This window comes from Ochlerotatus camptorhynchus, unplaced genomic scaffold, assembly GCF_037179485.1.
Source record: "Ochlerotatus camptorhynchus isolate MF236.1 unplaced genomic scaffold, CSIRO-AGI_Acam_v1.1 ptg000308l, whole genome shotgun sequence".
Lineage (NCBI taxonomy): Eukaryota > Metazoa > Arthropoda > Insecta > Diptera > Culicidae > Ochlerotatus > Ochlerotatus camptorhynchus.
The window spans coordinates 1475514-1496681 of record NW_027040796.1 but is presented as its reverse complement, the minus strand read 5'-3'; the positions used below and the strand labels follow the sequence as shown (position 1 = coordinate 1496681).

Here is a 21168-nt window from a genome sequence, read left to right as displayed (position 1 = left end):
GAACTCAGATTGATGCTCAAGCTGGACTTCCACAAACACGCATCACGATGAGTGATGCGGGGTTGGTTCTTGGGTGAGGCATGATTTACATCGACTCTGCTCAGCAAACAACTTCGGGATGGACTCGGTGAAACGGTGAGCTTCGTTATGCATTCACAGAGAGCACGCACGGCCTTTGATCAGTTATGCCACATTTTTTTTTTTCGAATTTAGATCTGTATTTTTATCGCTAAAAGTTTTTTTAATCTGTATCTGGCTGAGAAAAATCTATAAAAAAAATCTGTATAATTTCCGTATTATGCTCTTAGTGCGGATTTACGTAAATCTCCATTGAGCAAATTAATAGTTCAGAAGGAGTTTGTTCTAAGTTTAGAATAATGGAAAATGACTTAAGTTTGCTCTCTAAAGAATTTGTCTATTTTAAAAATCTTGAAATCCTACAATCTTGATGTGTTTTGTAATTCTTCTACAGTCTGAAAATACAAAACATTAAGTACCAGTTATGAGGGACAAATCTGCTTCCGGCTGAAAATTCCCGTAACGAAATAAGTATCACAATTTCCTAGAATTTGATTTTTTTTTATGTCTGAGATTACGAAAACCTTAATCTCTGGACCTTGGACTAGCACAGAACTTTTACTGGAAGCTTAGTCGAATTGCATGCAATAATCTTTATTTACGTATGCAATTACGCTTTTCAAATATAAAAAAATGTGCAGGTGACTCTTCGACACACAAACCGTAATAAACCACGTTGTGGATTTTATAAAATGGCTTGTTTACCGATTTGACAAAAAATGTATTTGATTTACCTTCGTATCTGTAACCATGTGACATGGTTAATTAATCATTTCATTCGACCGTTTTCCACAGAGATGGAGCTGTTTCGCTGGTAGGATGTGATAAAAATCTCCATATAGAAATTGAGAGAAGTGGGAAAAAAGTGAAAGACAATTAATCAAGTTAAGCTGTTTTTGATATCATCCACATCCAGAGGGCCAGTCACTTTTGAATGCATGGGAATGGTAGGAAACCATTTGGAAATGCATGAAATTTTTCAGTTTTTATTCATTATCGTCTTTATGGGCAATTTTAGATGCACAAAAATTGCACGAGTACATTACTATGGTGATAAGGTAAACACTAGTTTATTTGTTTCCTTCTGTGAAAGCATGTTTAGTCACAAATCGTGGATTTTCTGATATTCGCCATACTGCAAAAATGATTTTCCTACCACTGAAGGGGCGACATCTCTCGGATCTTCAGTATAGCTACTACTCAAATCATATAATTAATTGGCGTCTTGCAGTGAAACTTTTCCAAGCTTTCGCCACCTACATTTCGAAGTGAGAACTACTAGAAGACGGATAATTTCCAAATTTTCCAAGAAAAACAGACGCTTTTTGGGGCAAATCGGTCCATAAAGAAAAACTAATAATTTCCCGTGGAAACTTTTCGTGTAAGAAAACGTGTTTGAAAACTATTTGTTATTATTTAGGTATGGATCGGAGATGTTTTCATGGCAAATTATGCATAACAAGTTTGCACCCAGAGGGAGAGGCAGGCTTGCCAAAAGCTCCATCAATAGTCATCAATAAGCTGAGCTCCAGCATATTTTGATGATGAAATATTTTGCTCTCACGGAGCTATACTTGATGCTCAAGCTGGGCTCTTACCAACCCACATCTTTGTGAGGGATGCGGAGCTCGTTCTCGGGTGTACATCGACTCTGCCTGCCGAGCAGAAATTTTAACTTCGTGATGCGCAAAGCAGTAAACTTAGAGCTTCGTGATGTATTCGTAGAGAGCATGGTTCTTGATGGCTTCTCCCAGTGCGCATGAATGAGTGATTTTGTATTGTATTCGAGAAAGAAGTTCACAACCAAGAAATGAAAAAAAAAAAACATTATAGAACGTATGCATACATTCCGTAACGCAAAATTGGGAATTGGATTCATCAGGTAACTGTCTATATTCTATTCTATATATTCGTGTTGAAAATAAACGTAGGGGAACTGTTGGCTTCGGCAATACCTTAACCTATTATCGTCAGGGGGGTACTCAAATTTGGTCAATAGTTGCTCTGAAACACAATGTATCCTCATGTCAAAATTGAGCTCTCAAGGACGTTGTTTACCCCCTGACGATAATAGGTTAAGGTATTGCCGAAGCCAACTTTTCCCCTATTGGTTTTTGTTTGGTTTGACAGCTATGCGAACAAAATAAACATATTTTGAAATTATTTTAGTTTTTGAGTGCAGGGTAAAGCAAAATAAAACGGATTGCAAAGAAATGAAAATAAAAAAGATCTTCGGGCAGGGCATCTAAATCCCTGCTTATTTTCGGCGAGGGGCTGTCAACTTGAGTATTTTCGATTCATCTACCCGACTTGAAAATGTGTATTTTGTATTTTTTCGTATTTATGTATGCGGGGAGCCGTTTTGTCACGTATTGATTTTTGTCCATTTCTACTTGGATTTTCTGGAGCTTTTTCGGAGGCGAATCGCCAACCTCATCATCATCGTTCAACAGTCCATGCTTGACCGCCACTCCAGGATGCTGACCAACCACATGTCTTTTCAAATTGAAGTTGTGTTTTGTTTTAATTTTTTTCTCACAAGATTTACACTTTAATTCACCATCTGCTGAATCTCCTAACTTGCTGAAGAACAGAGCCGTATCAAAATTTGATTTGCGTTTCTGTGACATCTTACAACCAACTGAAGTCTATGAATTAATCGATTCAGACTTCACCTGATTTAAACAATGCTAGACCAATAATTGAAATAGGCGGAACAACAAAATGTAAACAATGGCTTTAAACATAAATTCTTCGAAAATCAAAACACATCCAAACAATCTAACGCCATCATCTGATAGAGTAAACTTCCTTTATCAAATGGAAATTTTAGTTTATGTGGTAGTGTTTTGATTCTAAAGAAGTTTGTGTTTAAAGCCATTTCTTACGTTTGGTTGTTCTGCCTATTTCAATTGTTGATCCAGAAAGATTTCCGAGCTACCGTGTGTGCAGCGAGGGTAGCGAATTGAACGGATGAACATGTTAAAAGGCAACAGGAGAATACGAAGACAGTACCAAGGGATAATCCATAAACGGAGTAATTAGTGCTTTTACTAGTTTTTCCCTCGTACATTCTAGGTCAGAAATATAATTTCGTTTATCCACTCATAAAGCACTTTGTGAAAAAAAAAACGATCAAAGATTTTTGTGACTGAGTTTGAGTAACCCAAAAAGTGGTCCCCGAGTAAAAAAAAACATCAATCTCTCAAAATGTTACGTTCTCTGGGAATGATCCTATAGTCCATTGTATGTATTGTTGTGTATCATAATATTGAATGGAAGAACCGTACATAAATCAAAGGCCGTGTGTGCTCTCTCCGAATGCATAACGAAGCTCTATATTTACAGTTTCACCGAGTCCATCCCGAAGTTCAAAATGTTGTTTGGTGAGCAGAGCCGATGGAAATCACGCCTCACTCAAGAACGAACCCCGCATCACTCATCGTGATGCGTGTTTGTGGAAGTCCAGCTTGAGCATCAATCTGAGCTCGAGCTCTTTTGCGCTCTTTGGATTTGACACCATGGCTCTTTATATGTGAGGGATGAACTAGCTCACGATGAATGAGCATCTATCCGGCATAATCTGAGTTCGAGGAGTTTAGGCAAGCCTGGGGAGAGGTTACCTCCTGCGCAGCTGCATTTTTCGGAAAATGGTGAATATGTGCGATTTTCACTAAGATGAAAGTGCAAATTAAGTGAAAAAAAGGTTGTATCATGCTGATGGTAATAGAGAATTGGTTGTATAGGACGCCAATATTCAATAAATGTTCATTTTGGCCTTTTTTAAGCAAACATATTGATAAAGGGTGTCCACGATGAAATTGCCACACACAAAATTGATTCGCAAAATTCGAGTTTTCATCCGATTGCCATCAAATTTTCAGGGATTGAGAAATAACTATTAAACTTCATTTTACCATTTTACTCGTATTTTATTTACAGTCCATACGCAAATGCCCGCACCTTGGCCTTAACTCCGGCCATAAGATTCTGCACAACCTGTGAATCAACCGTTTTTTGCATGTAAACCCATACTTTCTTCAGTTCCTCGACTGTCTTCACTACCTTAGGTCGTTTAAGAAGGTGCTGCTTCATAATCGCCCAGTACTTCTCGATGGGGCGGAGCTCCGGAGTGTTGGGAGGGTTGAACATTTTCGGCACGAAATTGACCTTATTGTCCGCATACCACTTCAGCACGTCCTTGGAGTAGTGGCATGAGGCCAAATCCGGCCAGAAGATTGTTGGGACGTTGTGGGCCTTCAGGAGAGGAAGCAGCCGCTTCTGGAGGCACTCTCATCGTGTCCTGGGTCACGAAAGGTGCACTCCGCTTCCCGCACGTGCAGATGGCTTGCCAAACCAGGAATTTCTTCGCAAATTTGGACATCTTCTGAAAGCGGACATGCTCCGGAACGCTGAACTTATCCTTGGCCGTGAAAAACAGGTTGCCGGGGATCTGTTTGAAGTCGGCCTTCACATATGTTTCGTCGTCCATGATGCAGCATTCAACTTTCGTCAGCATGTTGAGGTACAACTTCCTGGCACGGGTTTTGGCGGACTTGTTCTGCTGCTCGTCGCGATTAGGGGCCTTTTGTACCTTGAACGTTCGAAGCCCAGCCTTAGTTTTGGCCTTCTGGACAAAACTTCGGCTTAGGTGCAGCTTCTTAGCCACATCCCTAACGGAGGCGTTCGGATTTCGGTTGAAGGCCCCAACTACGCGGTTGTGATTTTTGGTGTTGTACGGAATACTTTTTCCTTCACTTCTGGGCTTCCGATCGGTGGTCAACCGTTCCTCGAACCGCTTAATCACTCGCGACACCGTGGAATTCGCGATTCCCAACGTTTTAGCGATGGAACGATGCGAGAGATCCTTGTTCTCGTGATGAATGCGCAAGATTTTATCACGCACGAGCTGTTCTTTCGACTCCATTTCCGCGAGTTTTGATCACAGGACTTTAAAACTTGCAGGATGTAAATAATGCACTATGAACTAAATCCACCCAAATTTTCATTAAATTCTACCCAACGGTTAAAAAGTTAGAGCAATTTCATAGTGTGGCAATTTCATCGTGGACACCCTTTACTCACAATTTTCGACGGAAAACGTACCGGAACTTGATTTACTCAACACGCACCATACTATAAAATGGTGCTAGATGGTCGTCAAAGTGATAACAAGATGACAAATCATCTTTATTTTGAGTAATTGAGCAATTTACTTCTGTTTACATCATATTTACGATGCAGCATTGATGGAGCCGTGAAATGAAATGAATATATCTTATGAAAGTTCATCTGGAAAAGTCAAAGATGCACATCAGTCTGATGGTAAAAACGTTTTCTTCTTCAATTCGAATGTTATATTGGATGGATTTTACGCAGGCTTGATGAAAATTATGATTTAATGCTAATTTTCACGAATTGTATATGCAGTCTGTCAACATTATCATCGTCATGCACTGGCGACATCTGCGTTGAGCTTTTGCGGCAATCTTCCAATCTAAAGAAATTAGTCAGGGACTTTGTCGTTCACTTTGCCGGAAATTATTGTTAAACAAGCTACAATTAAATATAAACGATTTTCTCATACAGTTTTACATTTTTTACTTCCAGTCCCCAGTGACACTCGATTTGTGATTTCCCTTTCACAGATTACAAAATAGGGTACCTGTCACTGCAATACATGTCTGGTATCTCTACATATGCATTTAGATTAACATTTGAAGTCCCGCCTTTTTTACATATTCTGCGCAAAAGATACTTTATGCCCCGCCCCATTCATAAAAATCGGTGGGAAATTCTGTGAGGAGTGAGCTATTCTTTGTGCAAAATGTGTAAAAAAGGAGGAGACAGGCATGTTTTGCACTGCAATGTCCTCTGTGAACAATTATAGGAAAACAAATTGTGTGTAGTTTCCTGCAGATGTTACCTCAAACAACAGCAGTGACATCTCATGGAACATGAATGCAGAAGCTTGACAAAATGATTAATTAAACAAATAAGAAGGGAAACTAATATCCCTTACAACGAGAAATCAGAACATCTGATCATCAAAAGTCCGTTCTAAAGATTCCAAGTCCAGTCGAAGCTAAAATAATAATATTTATTTAGTTTTTTTTTTTTTTTTCCTTTGGTTTGTTTTTTCCGTCGATCTTGTTTTCCGTGCTGAGCACTAATGCTACCGACGTGCCAAGGAAGGCAGCTTCCACACCTGGACCCTACCTATCGACCCATCAACTCATGAACCGGGGACCAACGGCTTTACTTCCCATCCGAAGGAAGACGTGATCAGAGATGTTATGCCTCAGAACATTCTGGCGGCGCCGACTGGGATTGAACCCAGGCCTGCTGGGGTGAGAGGTAATCACGCTTACCACTACACCACCGGCGCCGTTAATATTAATTTAGTGAAAAATACGATTTGGGTTTGATGCGTTGATTGAATTCAAGTTGCTTAGATGGAAAACAATGATTATTTATCGTAATTAATAAATATAAAAAAAATATTTAAAATACATCCCCTTAATTTGAAAAATCTTAAAGATCTGTATATTTTTCAAAAATCTGTAACCTGTACAGTGATGGGCAAACCACCGGTACAGCACCGGTACGGTTTTCTAAAGCATAACCAATGTGCTGATCTGTTGTACCGAGTGTATGGTGCTGCTGTTGGTTCGGTTTGGTAGTTGCAAGTAACATCGCACCGTGTTCACCAGTTCGCTGCACACGGTACGGTTCTGATTTTCCAGTACCGGTGTTCTGTGTTCACAAGGATGATGTTTTGAATTCAAGAACCGATCCGGTACTGTTGTGTGTTTATGTGCGTGGTGCGCAATAATTCAGAATTGCCAGTGATGGCAGATAACTAAACAGAAATTGTATTTGATGAATAATATTATGCAGTGTCAAGTCGAAATAGCGGTTTTTGAATACAGAAAAACTGTGAATTCAAATGATGTATTACGCAATGTGGGTATTTCCAGAATCGGTGTGACGTGGAGATCGGAAATCGTCAACCAACGCCACCTTGAAATCCAAGATAGCGGCTTCCGGTTATAGAAAAAAATTTAAACACCTTTAAACACCAGTCAAATACCTTTCAAAATGGGTTCCGGTTATATTAAAATTGGGAAATAATGCCAAATATCATTCAATAAGGGTATTTTTGGAATCAGAATGACTTATATATATCAGAAATCAATGTCTGACGCCATTTTGAAATCCAAGATGCCGGCTTCCAGTTGTAGGAAAACTGTGCAATAATGCCAAATATTCTTCAATATGGGTATTTTTGAAATCAGGGTGACGTATATATACCGGATATCAAAGTCTGACGCCATTTTGAAATCCAAGATGGCGGCTTCTGGTTGTAGGAAAGCTGGGATATAAAGCCAAATATCCTCCAATATGTCTATTTTTGGAATCAGGATGACGTCTTGAGACCGGAAATCAATGTCTGACGCCATTTTGAAATCCAAGATGGCGGCTTCTGGTTAGATTAAAACTGGGAAATAATGCCAAATATCCTCCAATATGGGTATTTTTGGAATCAGGATAACGTACATATACCGGAAATCAACGTCTGACACCATTTTTAAATCCAAGATGGCGGCTTCCGGTTATAGGAAAACTGTGCAATAATGCCAAATATCCTTCAATATGGGTATTTTTGAAATCAGGATGACGTATAAATACCGGAAATCAATGTCTGACGCCATTTTGAAATCCAAGATGGCGGCTTCCGGTTATATAAAAACATTAAAAGCTGGGAAATAATGCCAAATATAATTCAATATGGGTATTTTTGGAATCAGGATGACGCATATATACCGGAAATCAATGTCTGACGCCATTTTGAAATCCAAGATGGTGGCTTCTGGTTAGATGAAAACTGGGAAATAATGCCAAATATCCTCCAATATGGGTATTTTTGGAATCAGGATGACGTATATATACCGAAAATCAATGTCTGACGCCATTTTTAAATCCAAGATGGCGGCTTCCCTTTATGGAAAAACTGGGAAATAATGCCAAATATCCTTCAATATGGGTATTTTTGGAATCTGGATGACGTATAAATACCGGAAATCAAGGTCTGACGCCATTTTAAAATCCAAGATGATGGCTTCCCTTTATAGAAAAAACTGGGAAATAATGCCAAATATAATTCAATATGGGTATTTTTGGAATCAGAATGACGCATATATACCGGAAATCAATGTGTGACGCCATTTTGAAATCCAAGATGGTGGCTTCTGGTTAGATAAAAACTGGGAAATAATGCCAAATATCCTCGAATATGGGTATTTTTGGAATCAAGATGACGTATATATACCGAAAATCAATGTCTGACGCCATTTTTAAATCCAAGATGGCGGCTTCCCATTATGGAAAAACTAGGAAATAATGCCAAATATCCTTCAATATGGGTATTTTTGGAATCAGGATGACGTATATATACCAGAAATCAAGGTCGGACGCCATTTTAAAATCCAAGATGTTGGCTTCCGGTTATAGAAAAACTGGGAAATAATGCCAAATATCCTTCAATATGGGTATTTTTGGAATCAGGATGACGTCTTGAGACCGGAAATCAATGTCTGACGCCATTTTGAAATCCAAGATGGCGGCTTCTGGTTAGATTAAAACTGGGATATAATGCCTAATATCCTCCAATATGGGTATTTTTGGAATCAGGATAACGTACATATACCGGAAATCAATGTCTGACACCATTTCTAAATCCAAGAAGGCGGCTTCCGGTTATAGAAAAACTGGGAAATAATGCCAAATATACTTCAATATGGGTATTGGTATGGGTATGGAAACTGGCTACAGTTGAAGAGTTCATACATAACGTACACTTTGTCCTATTGGCTTAAAACCGATTTCAGTAACAAGAATTCTTCCTTCATTAGGTTTGATTACCTCTTAATATTTGAACAGCAACAATTTAAATTCCAGTTCCAGTTATGTTCAGGGCATTCCAACTTTTTTTTAATCTCTAGCAAAAAAAAATTTTTAATATCACATCAAAGGGAATGCACTTCAATCATGGCGAAAATATGATGTTATATTAGTTGCTGAAAAGGACAAAAAAAATATTAATACAGTACATGAACTGACATTACGCTGCTTTTACTGCATTTGTTTATTTTTGTGGCCATAAAAATGACATGAAATTTTCTACATGATTGAAGTGCATTCTATTCATTTATTTATTTATTTCGTCAAGCAAAGTAGACTACATACACTGACAACTCTTGGATGCAATATTAAAATTTATTTTTTGCTGTGCATGCATCCCACAACCAAGTCACTGGTATCACATGTTTTAAAAAATTCAGTGTAAACAATTCCTATAAATGTAATAAGATTAATTATTGCGGAGTTCGCACCAAAGTAGACTGCTGCGGTAAAAATATTTCCTCAAAATTCATGCTCTAAAAAATAAAAGTTAAAATTATCAAAGTTCTATTGATTTAAAATTGAGGGATAATTTTTAGCGCAAGGGTGTTCTTTGGTGCAAAATGGGCAATACAGATTATCGAAAATAAAAGTTTTTTAAAAACATGTAGGCTTCAAAATTATCCAGATAGACATTGTTAATATAATTATTCGGATAGACCTATCCAGTGGATATAAATAAACGTAGTGTATCCCTATGCACATTTTTTTCCTCCGGATAATATTCAAGATAAAATTATCCGGCTAATTTTAACTTGGATATTATCCATTATGAAACGACCTGGACGCGTGGTGTATCGTTTGAGGAGGAGTATTTACGGGCTAAAGCAGTTTGCTAGGTGCTGGAACAAGCTACTGGATGCATTTCTTTAAAGCATGGGGTTCAATTAAAATGCTGTTATCAGTCCAGTGTCCAGATTAGGTGTTCTAGATGCATTTCCTTAGTTGCTAATTGAGAGTCTATGGCCAGGGTAGTTGCGAATCAAGATTTATTATCTCCATAGGTTGATAGATCATGATATGACAGATACTTATTTTCTGATTGTTGTGACTTCGTATTTGATGTGTATGTGTACACACACAGTTACTGTATGGGATTGCTATTCTTCTACCAATACTATCAAGTGTTACCGAAGGAATCACCTTAACGGCAGGATTTCTCTACTCTGATTTTTAAAATACCTCAGTTTGCCGTAAACAGGCATATAGGAATATTGAACAGATCTATGGAAATAAATCCAAACGATTATTGCATACCATCAGAAATTTGTTTTTAATGTTCGTCAAAAAGGATTTCAATTAAATTCGAGTAGTTGACAACTTTCATTCCTGCACATTTTTCAAGTTTTTGATTGACTGAAATACGAAACTCCTTCTGGATTGTTGCTTGGTTGATTATCTTGATTTAAGAGCTTTATCTCCAGGTCTTTTTCCAGGCCATGTTCGGTTCGGTACCTTTCGAAAGTCTTTTTGCCCGGCAAATTTGCCAAATACTTTGAACATCTCGAATGCTTCCCGGTTGATTGTCTGCATCTCTTCTGAACTGATCATGAAACCCTGACCGCTGGTGGCGCCACACGACAGTTTCAGTCCGTAGACGTACTCAACTCCTAGGCTACCATAAATGTAATCACCTCTTCCATTGGCCGGATCGTGCAAGGCAGCTGCGCTTCCGACGGTGTACTCTGGGCCGTTGATCGCTCTAACTGCCCGAGTGGCTTTTTCTCCCAGTTCCTGCAATTCTGCTTTGTTCGGTACTTCAACGTTATCGTACCCATAGGGGTATAGGATGGAGTTTCCGCACGATTGCACCGACAAGTAGACCTCGGTAACTGGTGCGCACTTTGCCATTAGTTGCATTAGAGCTCGGGTCTCCAACTCTGATCCAGGTGTGTGCCCTGCATAATCAGTTGAACATTCCTAGAATCAATGCGCAAGATCAATAGAATGGCAAAGATTTGGAATTGATTTGAATACTCACATCTCCATAATGCTTCCACCGAAATGGAAAGTTTCTGCTTAAATCCGTTCCGTTACATGTCAAACTGGTTGGTGATCTATTTTTACTCCAAAATCGATTCTTTTCATGGGTGTACACATAGCCATCCGGATTGGCAACCGGCATGATCACCCAGTCGGTATTGCGCAACAGATCCAAGTTATCCGTAGAACGTTCCACCAATTGATGGATCAGGTAAATCACAGACATGTGTCCAGCCCATTCCCGAGCCTGAATTCCAGCATCAATCAGTACAACTGGATGAGAACCCGTCACATTTCCATTAGTGCTGATAGTGATGATTTTTATCGGTCGATCTTCGTGAGTTCTGCCATAGTCTTTTACGTACACTAAATTTGGATACTTAGATCTCAGATATTCCATGTATTTATAGATCTCGTCCAAGGTCCAGAAGTAGTCAAACGTTGCTCGTTCATCAGCCTTTTCAATGCTACGACACGTACGAGCACGAATTTGGTTGCTAAAATTTTCACTTTGAACGTCGTTGTGCAAAAGTCGATGCCTGACGTTATGCTCTCTCAGATACTTCGTGAATGAGTCTTCGTTCCATGGACTAACCATCACCGATGAGCTTCGATCAAGAAGAGGTAGGCTCCAGAAATCTAAATCCAATTCACTGCTTACCCGGTGAAGTAGTTCCAATTCAGCACGTGTAGATGGTCTTACATCGTACAGTTTATAGCTGAAACGAATAACAGAGTGTTAGTCACGGTTACATGTAATGAATTAAGCTGTTATTACCCTTTATACGAGTCGGTATCTGCACTGAAAGCAGATGCAAGTAGAGCTGATAGCAGCCAAACTGCGCGAACAATCTGCTTCATCCTGATGGTAAACCGAACAACAGACTGTCGCACTCTACGCAGAACATCATCGGTATCTGGTTTAATGTCATGCAAATGTTATTGAGATGGAGCGAAGAGCGCGACGTTATCATTTAAAACTGGAATGATTGGTTGGTGGAGTCCCCGGAATAATGTAGATTTGGTGTCAACCCTCGTCTCTATTCTTTTGAAATACACACGCAAAACAAATGGCATCAACATCAAATGTCAGTGAGGATTTCTTACCTCCATGTTTCTTACAACACAATGTAGAAGCAGGTTTTTCCAGAATGAATATTTTTTTATACCTTAATTTATGGGAAAACAATATTTTTTTTTTCGAAAATTTAGCTAACATAAACCAACATAATTTAAAAATGCTTCCAACGACCAGATTACAAATCGTTACAAATTATGTATACATTTTATGCACATCCGTGATAGAATCTTACATTTCCCGGTTGGGTGCAGAAATACTCGTTCTTCCGGATTGTGCTAGGAAATACGACGATCGATAAACCGGTTTGCAACGAATCGCTTCGTCGCTCGCCAAGGGCGGCCAGTCCAGTGTTGATAATTCTCAACCAACAATAGAAAGGGGCACATCAGCTTTTGTAAAATAAAACCTGTAACGCCTACACTATCGAATGGCGAGTATTCCATGAACCCGACGATATCGTTAGTTTCTGTGGGCCACGAAGTTGTCGAAATCAGAATCGGCTTCAGTAATTAACACCCTCCAATAGTAAAGGTGCTTATTCAGGATTAGAGTTTTTTTTTCAGGATCAGGAAATGCATTCGTGGATTCATCGAGCGGGTCTCAGGATTGAATACACTCACTTTTTTTTATTACACATTACACATTACACATTACATTTTTTAATACACTCGCTTCGTTGTCGTGCACGGCAGTCTAATTGCTCATGCTCTACCATCGTATCTCGCACGCAAAAAAAAAAACCGTTCCGATATTCGTGAACAAAAAATCACGATAAGCTGAATCACTAGTTCTTTACAATTCATGACTTAGTTCCCATAAACGTGATCGAGTAAATAAAATTTTCATGATTTTAATCTCAAATCCTTGAACTTAGTTAGAACAGGCCGTTCAGCGCGACTAGCGATTTCATAACGCAAAATACAAAATAAGCTCATGATTTTGTGATACCACGAACCCATAATTGTGATTTTCGTTCCTCCTGCAATCGTGAACTTGAATCACATTCAAAGCTGCAGCTACCATTTTCAGGTTGTGGCTAAACTTATCCCTACTGAGTGCCACATCGTCAGAATGGTGGTGGAGTTGGCCAAAGTCCTCGAAGGAAAGGATGAACCAGTGAACGTCATGTTCCAAAAGACAAAACGAATGGTATGTTTACAAGATCAACATTCGATAAAAAATAATGTTATCAAATAACTAGATATCATGTGACAATGTGATTTGCATTATTGAGCAGTTGGAGATCTTCAGTCAAGCTGAAGTCTAAAACACATATATCTTTCAGATTTTATGGTGATCTATGATCATCTAGAGGTCTTTTGAATATTTTTGAGCAACATAGTATCTTGCAAAATACCTGGTAGTAAGTTGAATTTTTGAGCAGTTGAAGACCTTCAGTATGATACCTGGTCAAGCTGAAGTCTAAAACAAATATCCTGCAGAGTTTTTGGAGATCTATGATCACTTGTAGGTATTTGGAATAATTTATGAGCAACCTAGTATCTTGAGAGCAGGGCTGGAAAGCACCTCAGAGCGTTAGAAAAGAAGCTTTGTGCATGCATCTCACAACACTCGACAAAGAGTGTGTTGGGGAACTGGATAATTGGCTCCTTCGACTGGGTGGATCCTCAACACTCGGTCTCTTCGAATGGGTTAAAGGTAGTAATCCATAGGTTTTTGGTGAGGAATTCTTCCGTAAAACAATACACTCGCGGCTTAATTAAAACACTCCATTTAACCAAAAAACACTAACTACACAAACTACATTTATTGCCTTAAACTAGCAATAGACACTTAATCTAAACGATAAAAACTAGCCATGCGTGGCTCTTGACTAACGATCGGAGAATGCTAACTGACTATTTGCTCCTAAAATACCACTGGTCATCCACAGACCGACGATCGATGGAGTTCGGGACCATCCGTTCGAACAGGGAGAATGAGATCTCTCTCTTAAGCTGGGCTTAGCCTAGGCAAGTCAAATTATCAGCTCAGTTGAATTCAATTGGCTTGAAAAGTTGAGCCTGGTTCAACTTTTTTCAATTCAAGTGAGTTGAATGGTATGGTTTACACGTTCAATTAGCTTTCAAGTCAATTGAATTCAACTGACTTGATCAATTGACTTGCCCTGTCTAAACCCAGCTTTACTACTGGCTCAACTTCCACGAGCATATTCACCACTGCGTTTAGAATACACAGTGACTCCTACAATCTCCCATACAGCCTGGCATCTCACTCCGTATCGGCTACTCTCATTGTAGACACGAAGGGTTGTTTATCACTTCAGGCTTCCTACCAGTTTCTGCTCTGACTTGTCTACTGGATGGATGATCGGCAGAACAATAGGAAGCGGTCGCAATTATATCCAGTGGACATCAGGGTTTAAAGGGGGCGGAGATGTCACTCCTAAACAGAGTGTGTGGTTCTCCCATTTACATCGCACACTCTTTTTCAACTAATCTGTGAGCAAGCGATCCACACAATGAGCGGTACACTCCGTGCAGCGCAGGGAGCGAATATAATACAACAAGCGCTAATCTCTTCATTGAATTCTTTGCAGACTCTGCTTACCACGACTGTACGCATAAGAGATAAAGAAGAATTTGGTATTTTTGCTTTTTTTTTTTTTTTAACTCTTTATTTGTTCCAAATTCAAAATAAATTACATTTCATTTTTAACCTAGGTGCTCCAGTTACTGCAGTAACGTACCAGCCTTAATTGTTATGATATATATCTAAGTGTTTTTACATTGTTCATGTCTTGGCAATTAAGTATTTTAAACAGGTTTTTTAACCTGCATGTCAGTATAACAATTGATATCTTAAAACTAAAAACTAAAACTAAATCTTATCTAAGTATAAAGGGAATTAATCGTTGCAATTGAGGATTGCAACGATTTTTGCCTGAAATTATTAATTATTTTGTTGGACATTTGTGCTAAAGTCTCAACATTCGAAATTCTATGTACCTCGGTAGTACTGTACCAGGGAGGCAACTTCAAAATCATTTTCAGAACTTTGTTCTGAATCTTTTGAAGTGCTTTTTTCCTGGTAGTGCAACAACAAGACCATATTGGCACAGCGTAAAGCATGGCCGGTCTAAAAACTTGTTTAAATATTAGAAGTTTATTCGTCAGACAAAGTTTGGATTTCCTGTTTATAAGAGAATACAAACATTTTATATACTTGTTACATTTGGCTTGAATGCCCTCAATGTGATCTTTAAAAGTTAATTTTTGGTCAATTATTAATCCAAGATATTTCACTTGGTTTGACCAGGAAATTGGAACTCCGTTCATAGTGACTATGTGACTACTACTAGGTTTCAAAAACGAAGCTCTAGGCTTGTGTGGAAATATTATAAGTTGAGTTTTGGAAGCGTTGGGAGAAATCTTCCATTTTTGTAAATAAGAAGAGAAAATATCTAAACTTTTCTGCAGTCTGCTGCAAATAACACGAAGACTTCTTCCTTTAGCGGAAATGCCTGTGTCATCAGCGAACAAAGATTTGTGGCAACCCTGAGGCAAATCAGGGAGGTCCGAAGTGAAAATGTTATACAATATAGGCCCAAGAATGCTACCCTGAGGAACTCCTACACTAACAGGTAGTCGATTGGATTTGGAATTTTGGTAATTTACCTGCAGAGTTCTGTCAGTTAAATAATTTTGAACTAATTTCATAATATAAAGTGGAAAATTAAACTTTTTCAATTTAGCAATCAAACCTTCATGCCAAACACTGTTGAATGCTTTTTCTATGTCTAGAAGAGCAACTCCAGTTGAGTGGCCTTCAGATTTGTTTGAACGAATTAAATTGGTAACTCTTAAGAGTTGATGAGTAGTTGAATGCCCATGGCAAAATCCAAACTGCTCATCTGCAAAAATTGAGTTCGTATTGATGTGAAGCATCATTCTATTCAAAATTATCTTTTCAAAAAGTTTACTTATTGAAGAAAGCAAACTTATTGGGCGGTAGCTAGAAACTTCAGCTGGATTTTTATCCGGCTTCAAAATTGGAACAACTTTTGCATTTTTCCATTTATTAGGAAAGTATGCCAAATGGAAACATCTGTTAAATAATTTTACCAAGAAAGACAAGGAACTCTCTGGGAGTTTTTTGATGAGGATATAGAAAATTCCATCATCACCTGGAGCTTTCATATTTTGAAACTTTTTAGTTATAGACCTTACTTCGTCCAAATCAGTCCCCCAGGAATCATCAAAAATATTTTCCCGAGAGAAAATATTCAGAAAATCCCGAGCAACCTGATTCTCAATAGGACTAGTAAGACCCAAACTGAAATTATGGGAACTCTCGAATTGCTTAGCAAGTTTCTGAGCTTTTTCCAAGTTTGTGATCAAAATTTTACCACCTTCTTTAAGCGGTGGAATAGGCTTTTGAGGTTTTTTCAAAATTTTTGTGAGTTTCCAAAAGGGTTTGGAACTCGGGTCTAATTTAGAAATATTATTTTCAAAAGTTTTGTTCCTCAGGGCAGAGAATCGCTTTTTAATTTGTTTTTGCAAATCCCGCCAGATAACCTTCATGGCAGGATCGCGTGTTCTTTGATATTGTCTCCTACGGACATTTTTAAGACGGATCAAGAGCTGAAGATCGTCGTCTATTATAATTGAATCGAATTTAACCTCGCATTTTGGTACTGAGGCAGCTCTTGCTGCAACTATAGAAGTAGTCAGAGATTCAAGAGCATAATTAATTTCATCTTTGGTTTGCAAAGGAATGTTTGGATCGAAGTTATATTCCATAAATGTTCGATATTGCTCCCAATCAGCTCCATGGTAATTGAAAGTAGAGCTGTTGGGATTACAAATTATTTCTTGGGATATTTCAAAAGTTACTGGAAGGTGATCAGAACCGAAGTCAGCATGGGTAACCAGTTGGCTACAAAGTTGACATGAATCAGTTAAGACTAAATCAATAGTGGAGGGATTTCTTGCAGAAGAAAAGCATGTTGGACTGTTTGGATATTGAATAGTGTAATAACCTGCAGAACAATAATCAAACAGAATATTACCATTGGAATTGCTTTGAGCATTATTCCATGAGCGGTGTTTTGCATTAAAATCACCAATAATGAAGAATTTAGACCTATGACGGGTAAGTTTCTGGAGGTCACCCTTGAGAAAATTCTTTTGCTGGCCTACGCATTGGAATGGCAAATAGGCAGCTATAAACGTAAGTTGTCCAAATTTTGTTTCAACAGAAACTCCCAAAGTTTCAAAAACTTTCGTTTCAAATGAAGAAAGAATTTTATGTTTGATTCGTCTATGAATAATGATGGCAACGCCACCACAGGGTCCATCAAGACGATCATTTCTATAAATCAAGTAATTTGCGTACTTCTTAACCTTATGGTCAGGTTTAAGGAACGTTTCAGTTATAACGGCAATATGCACGTTATGAACTCGCAAAAAGTTAAATAGCTCGTCTTCATTATCTTTAAGAGATCGAGCATTCCAATTTACAATATTTAATGCTTTAAAATCCATTACTGAATTTTAAAGTCATGACAATATTATTTGCAAATTTTACTCCAGTTTGAATAGCATCAAACATGGAGTTAGATTTAAGCATATCAGAAATCATGTCAATTAATGATTTCTGTAAAAATTCCATTTTAGGGGCAGTAATGCTTCCTAAGTCAAAATTGTCAAAATTTCCGTTAGAATTACTTTGGTTAGTATTTTGATTTCTACCCGCTGCAATAGCAGCATAGGTAGCTCCATTAACTCGCTGAACATTGTTAGCAGCGAGGGGAGTAGGTACAGATGAAAAATTTGAAGCAGGGGTGATATTTGTACCTACGGGTACGAATGTAGAATTTGTTCCTCGCTGACCGTTGTTAACAGCAGAGGAATTTATACCTGTTCGGAAACGTGGAGCGTTTCCTACCTGACGGTTAGAACGAGATTGTAAGATCGCTTTGCGTGAGAGGAATCACAGGACAGTCATCCTTTGCGTGAGAGGAATCACCACAATTCATGCATTTAGCTGGCATGTAGCAATTTTTAGTTCCGTGGCCCCAACCCTGGCACTTCCGGCACTGAGTGAGGTTTTGGAAATTTCCTCCAGTCTTCCTGAAGTGTTCCCACTTCACTCGGACATGGAGCATAAGGCTAGCTTTTTCTAAGGCCTTAAGGTTGTTTAGTTCACTAGACTTGAAGTGAACTAAATAAAAATCATTAGAAATCCCGTTGCGCGAATCGCCAGGACGGGATTTCATTTTCATTTTGATTACTTGGAGTGGCACAACTCCAAGTAATTTTGCCAGTTCATCTTTGATCTGATCCAGGGATTCACCACTGGGCAGTCCTTTCATGACAACCTTGAACACACGTTCAGTTTTGGTGTCGTAAGTAAAAAATTTGTGCTTCTTCTCAGTAAGATACTTGAGAAGACATTTAAATCCGTCCAAGGTTTCAGCCAATACACGGCATTCACCCCGACGTCCAATTTGTAGTGAAAACTTAACTTTCACGAAATTCAAAAGTTCCATGCGAAGAGCATGGAAATCGGTAGTGGTTATCACAATAGGGGGAATCTTTTCCTTCTTGGCATTAAGCCGGGAAAGTTTACTAGAATTTTTCTTGGATGATGGATCATTCTCATCATCCGTGAGCAAATCAAATTGATTACTCAAATTAATTTCATCAGAAGGGGGGTCAAGAGTTTGCCCCTTTCTTTTGCGTTTAGGCGCCATGGCGGCAGTAAATTTTTATCCAAATCGACTTCCAAGCAGATTACTATAAGAATCTGAAGGATCGAAGAGGAATTTTCCAAATCGATATCCAAGAAGGATTACCTCGGGTAGGGTCCAAACAAGGATCGAAGAGGAATAAAGTTGAACAAGGTAGAAATTTTACAGGTTGAGCACTGAAAAGTGCTGTTTAAATTTGTTGTAGCTTTAGGTAGTAGTAACACTTCCTTCAGCAAAAAGCAAATAGATCCGCACGGCAAGAGAGCACGATGCGGACTGATGGTATTTTTGCTGTGTTTCCCATTTGCAACCCTACACTAAGTGGCGCTCTTTGTGTCGGAGCGATGGCTACACATTGAGCTTTCGTTAATTCTGGGTGTTTGTCTGTCTTCTCTTCTCCACTACTTTACACTTGCGCAGGGTGAAAGACATGGAAACTTTGTGTTTGCTTGATTCTCACTTTTTTATTTTAGAAAATCAGTACATTGCGCACATTGAGTTATCATATGACAGCTCTGCTTGAGAGTATATATGATTTGTATATATGATTTCAATTTCTGTACAATATCTCCAGAATGATACCTGATCAATCTGAAGTCTTGAACAAATAAAGGGTGATACGGTCAAAATTTGGTCAAGGGAAAACGCGTGTAAATCGGTGAAATCGTTTATTTAAAAAATCAAATTAAATTTCTTTTTCAAGTTCAATTAGTATAAAATTCAGGAAAAATATTCAGTTAGGCTTCCGCTTTTCCAAATCCAAATTGCCGGGCCTTACGCTTGACCCCTGCCATCAGATTGTGTACAGCCACCTTGTCCACCTTCTTCACCGCAGAAAGCCAGTTTGCCTTGAACTGCTGCTCGCCCTTAGCAGTTTTTTTGGTCTTCTTTAGGTTCCGCTTGACAATAGCCCAGTATTTCTCAATTGGGCGGAGCTCTGGCGTGTTGGGAGGGTTCTTGTCCTTGGGAACCACCTGCACGTTGTTGGCGGCGTACCACTCCATGGCCTTTTTACCGTAATGGCAAGATGCCAAATCCGGCCAAAACAGTACGGAACAACCGTGTTTCTTCAGGAAAGGCAGCAGACGTTTATTCAAACACTCTTTCACGTAAATTTCTTGGTTGACAGTCCCGGAAGCTATGAAAATACTGCTTTTCAACCCACAGGTACAGATGGCTTGCCAAACCAGATATTTCTTTGCGAACTTTGACAGTTTCATGTGCTTGAAAACATCTGCTACCTTTCCCCTTCCTTTTGCCGTATAAAACTCCTGTCCCGGAAGCTGCTTGTAGTCGGCTTTGACGTAGATTTCGTCGTCCATTACCACGCAGTCAAACTTCGTCAGCATCGTCGTGTACAGCCACCGGGATCGCGCTTTGGCCGTCGTATTTTGTTTATCATCGCGATTTGGAGTCACTACCTTCTTGTAAGTCGATAGTCCGGCTCGTTTTTTGGCTCGATGCACGGTTGTAGACGATACACCCAGCTTATTTGCGGCATCTCGGAGAGAGAGGTTAGGGTTTCGCTTGAAACTACCGGCAACTCTCTTTGTCGTCTCAGCGGCTTCCGGTTTTCGATTTCCCCCCGATCCAGACTTCCTGGCTGTCGACAAACGTTCCCCAAACACTTTAATTACATTTGTAACGGTTGATTTGGCAACTTTTAGCGATTTTGCCAACTTTGCGTGCGAGTAGCTCGGATTTTCGCGATGCGCGAGCAAAATTTTGATACGCTGCTCTTCTTGCTTGGACGGCATTTTGACAACTGAAGAGTGAATTCCAAAATCAAAATAGGAGCAACATTCTACACACACACACCTTCAAAATGAGGGGTGTTCAGGTTTTTTAAATGCAAAATTGAAAGAAATACGTCAAGTTGATATTGACCAAATTTTGACCGTATAACCCTTTATGTTGAGGACATTTTGGAGATGTTTGATCACCACCAAAGACCTCCAATTTGAAATAATTTCTGAGCCACCTGCTATTTGAGAGAATACCAAAGAAATGTGATTTGATTTGTTGGGAGATGAAGATCTTTAAAATGATACATGATAAAGCCGAAGTATACTCAATCTATCTCCGAGGTTTGGTCAAAATTGAGCTATTTTTTAAAATTTTAAACAGATATCTGAACAGTTTTGGCCTATTTCCTATACAAACTTTCGAGCTCTCCCACAAATCCAGATCATAACCATATACACTCTTCCCCCAAAGAGCACGAGTAATACGTACAGCGTAAATCGAATTCGCATAAATGGAGTACACGTAGCATATGGAATTTGACCTAATAGGGACCATCATGGAATATCTCGGAATCCTGGACATATAGAAGGTTACTGTTCTA

The 21168-nt window shown here is 38.9% G+C and overlaps 2 protein-coding genes across 4 annotated transcripts in view; one reads left to right on the top strand and one right to left on the bottom strand.

The window, feature by feature from the left end:
• LOC135707343 (matrix metalloproteinase-2-like) overlaps window positions 1-21168 on the top strand; it is a 961657-nt gene that overhangs the window by 643120 nt on the left and 297369 nt on the right. The window lies entirely within an intron of this gene.
• On the bottom strand, window positions 10007-12221 carry LOC135707367 (carboxypeptidase B1-like). The gene is made up of 3 exons (XM_065229183.1): window positions 11804-12221; window positions 11024-11744; window positions 10007-10962 (listed from the first exon to the last, which is right to left on the bottom strand). Exons 1-3 carry the CDS (start codon window positions 11884-11886, stop codon window positions 10438-10440), a joined length of 1329 nt encoding a protein of 442 aa, XP_065085255.1. The 5' UTR covers window positions 11887-12221; the 3' UTR covers window positions 10007-10437.

Bases quoted from the DNA above. Each gene is read 5' to 3' on its own strand.
- LOC135707367 (XM_065229183.1), bottom strand. From the start codon at position 11,886: ATGAAGCAGATTGTTCGCGCAGTTTGGCTGCTATCAGCTCTACTTGCA. The intron at 11,745-11,803 runs GTAATAACAGCT...TATTCGTTTCAG, and splicing joins GATACCGACTCGTATAAAGG to CTATAAACTGTACGATGTAA. The intron at 10,963-11,023 runs GTGAGTATTCAA...CATTGATTCTAG, and splicing joins GGTGGAAGCATTATGGAGAT to GAATGTTCAACTGATTATGC.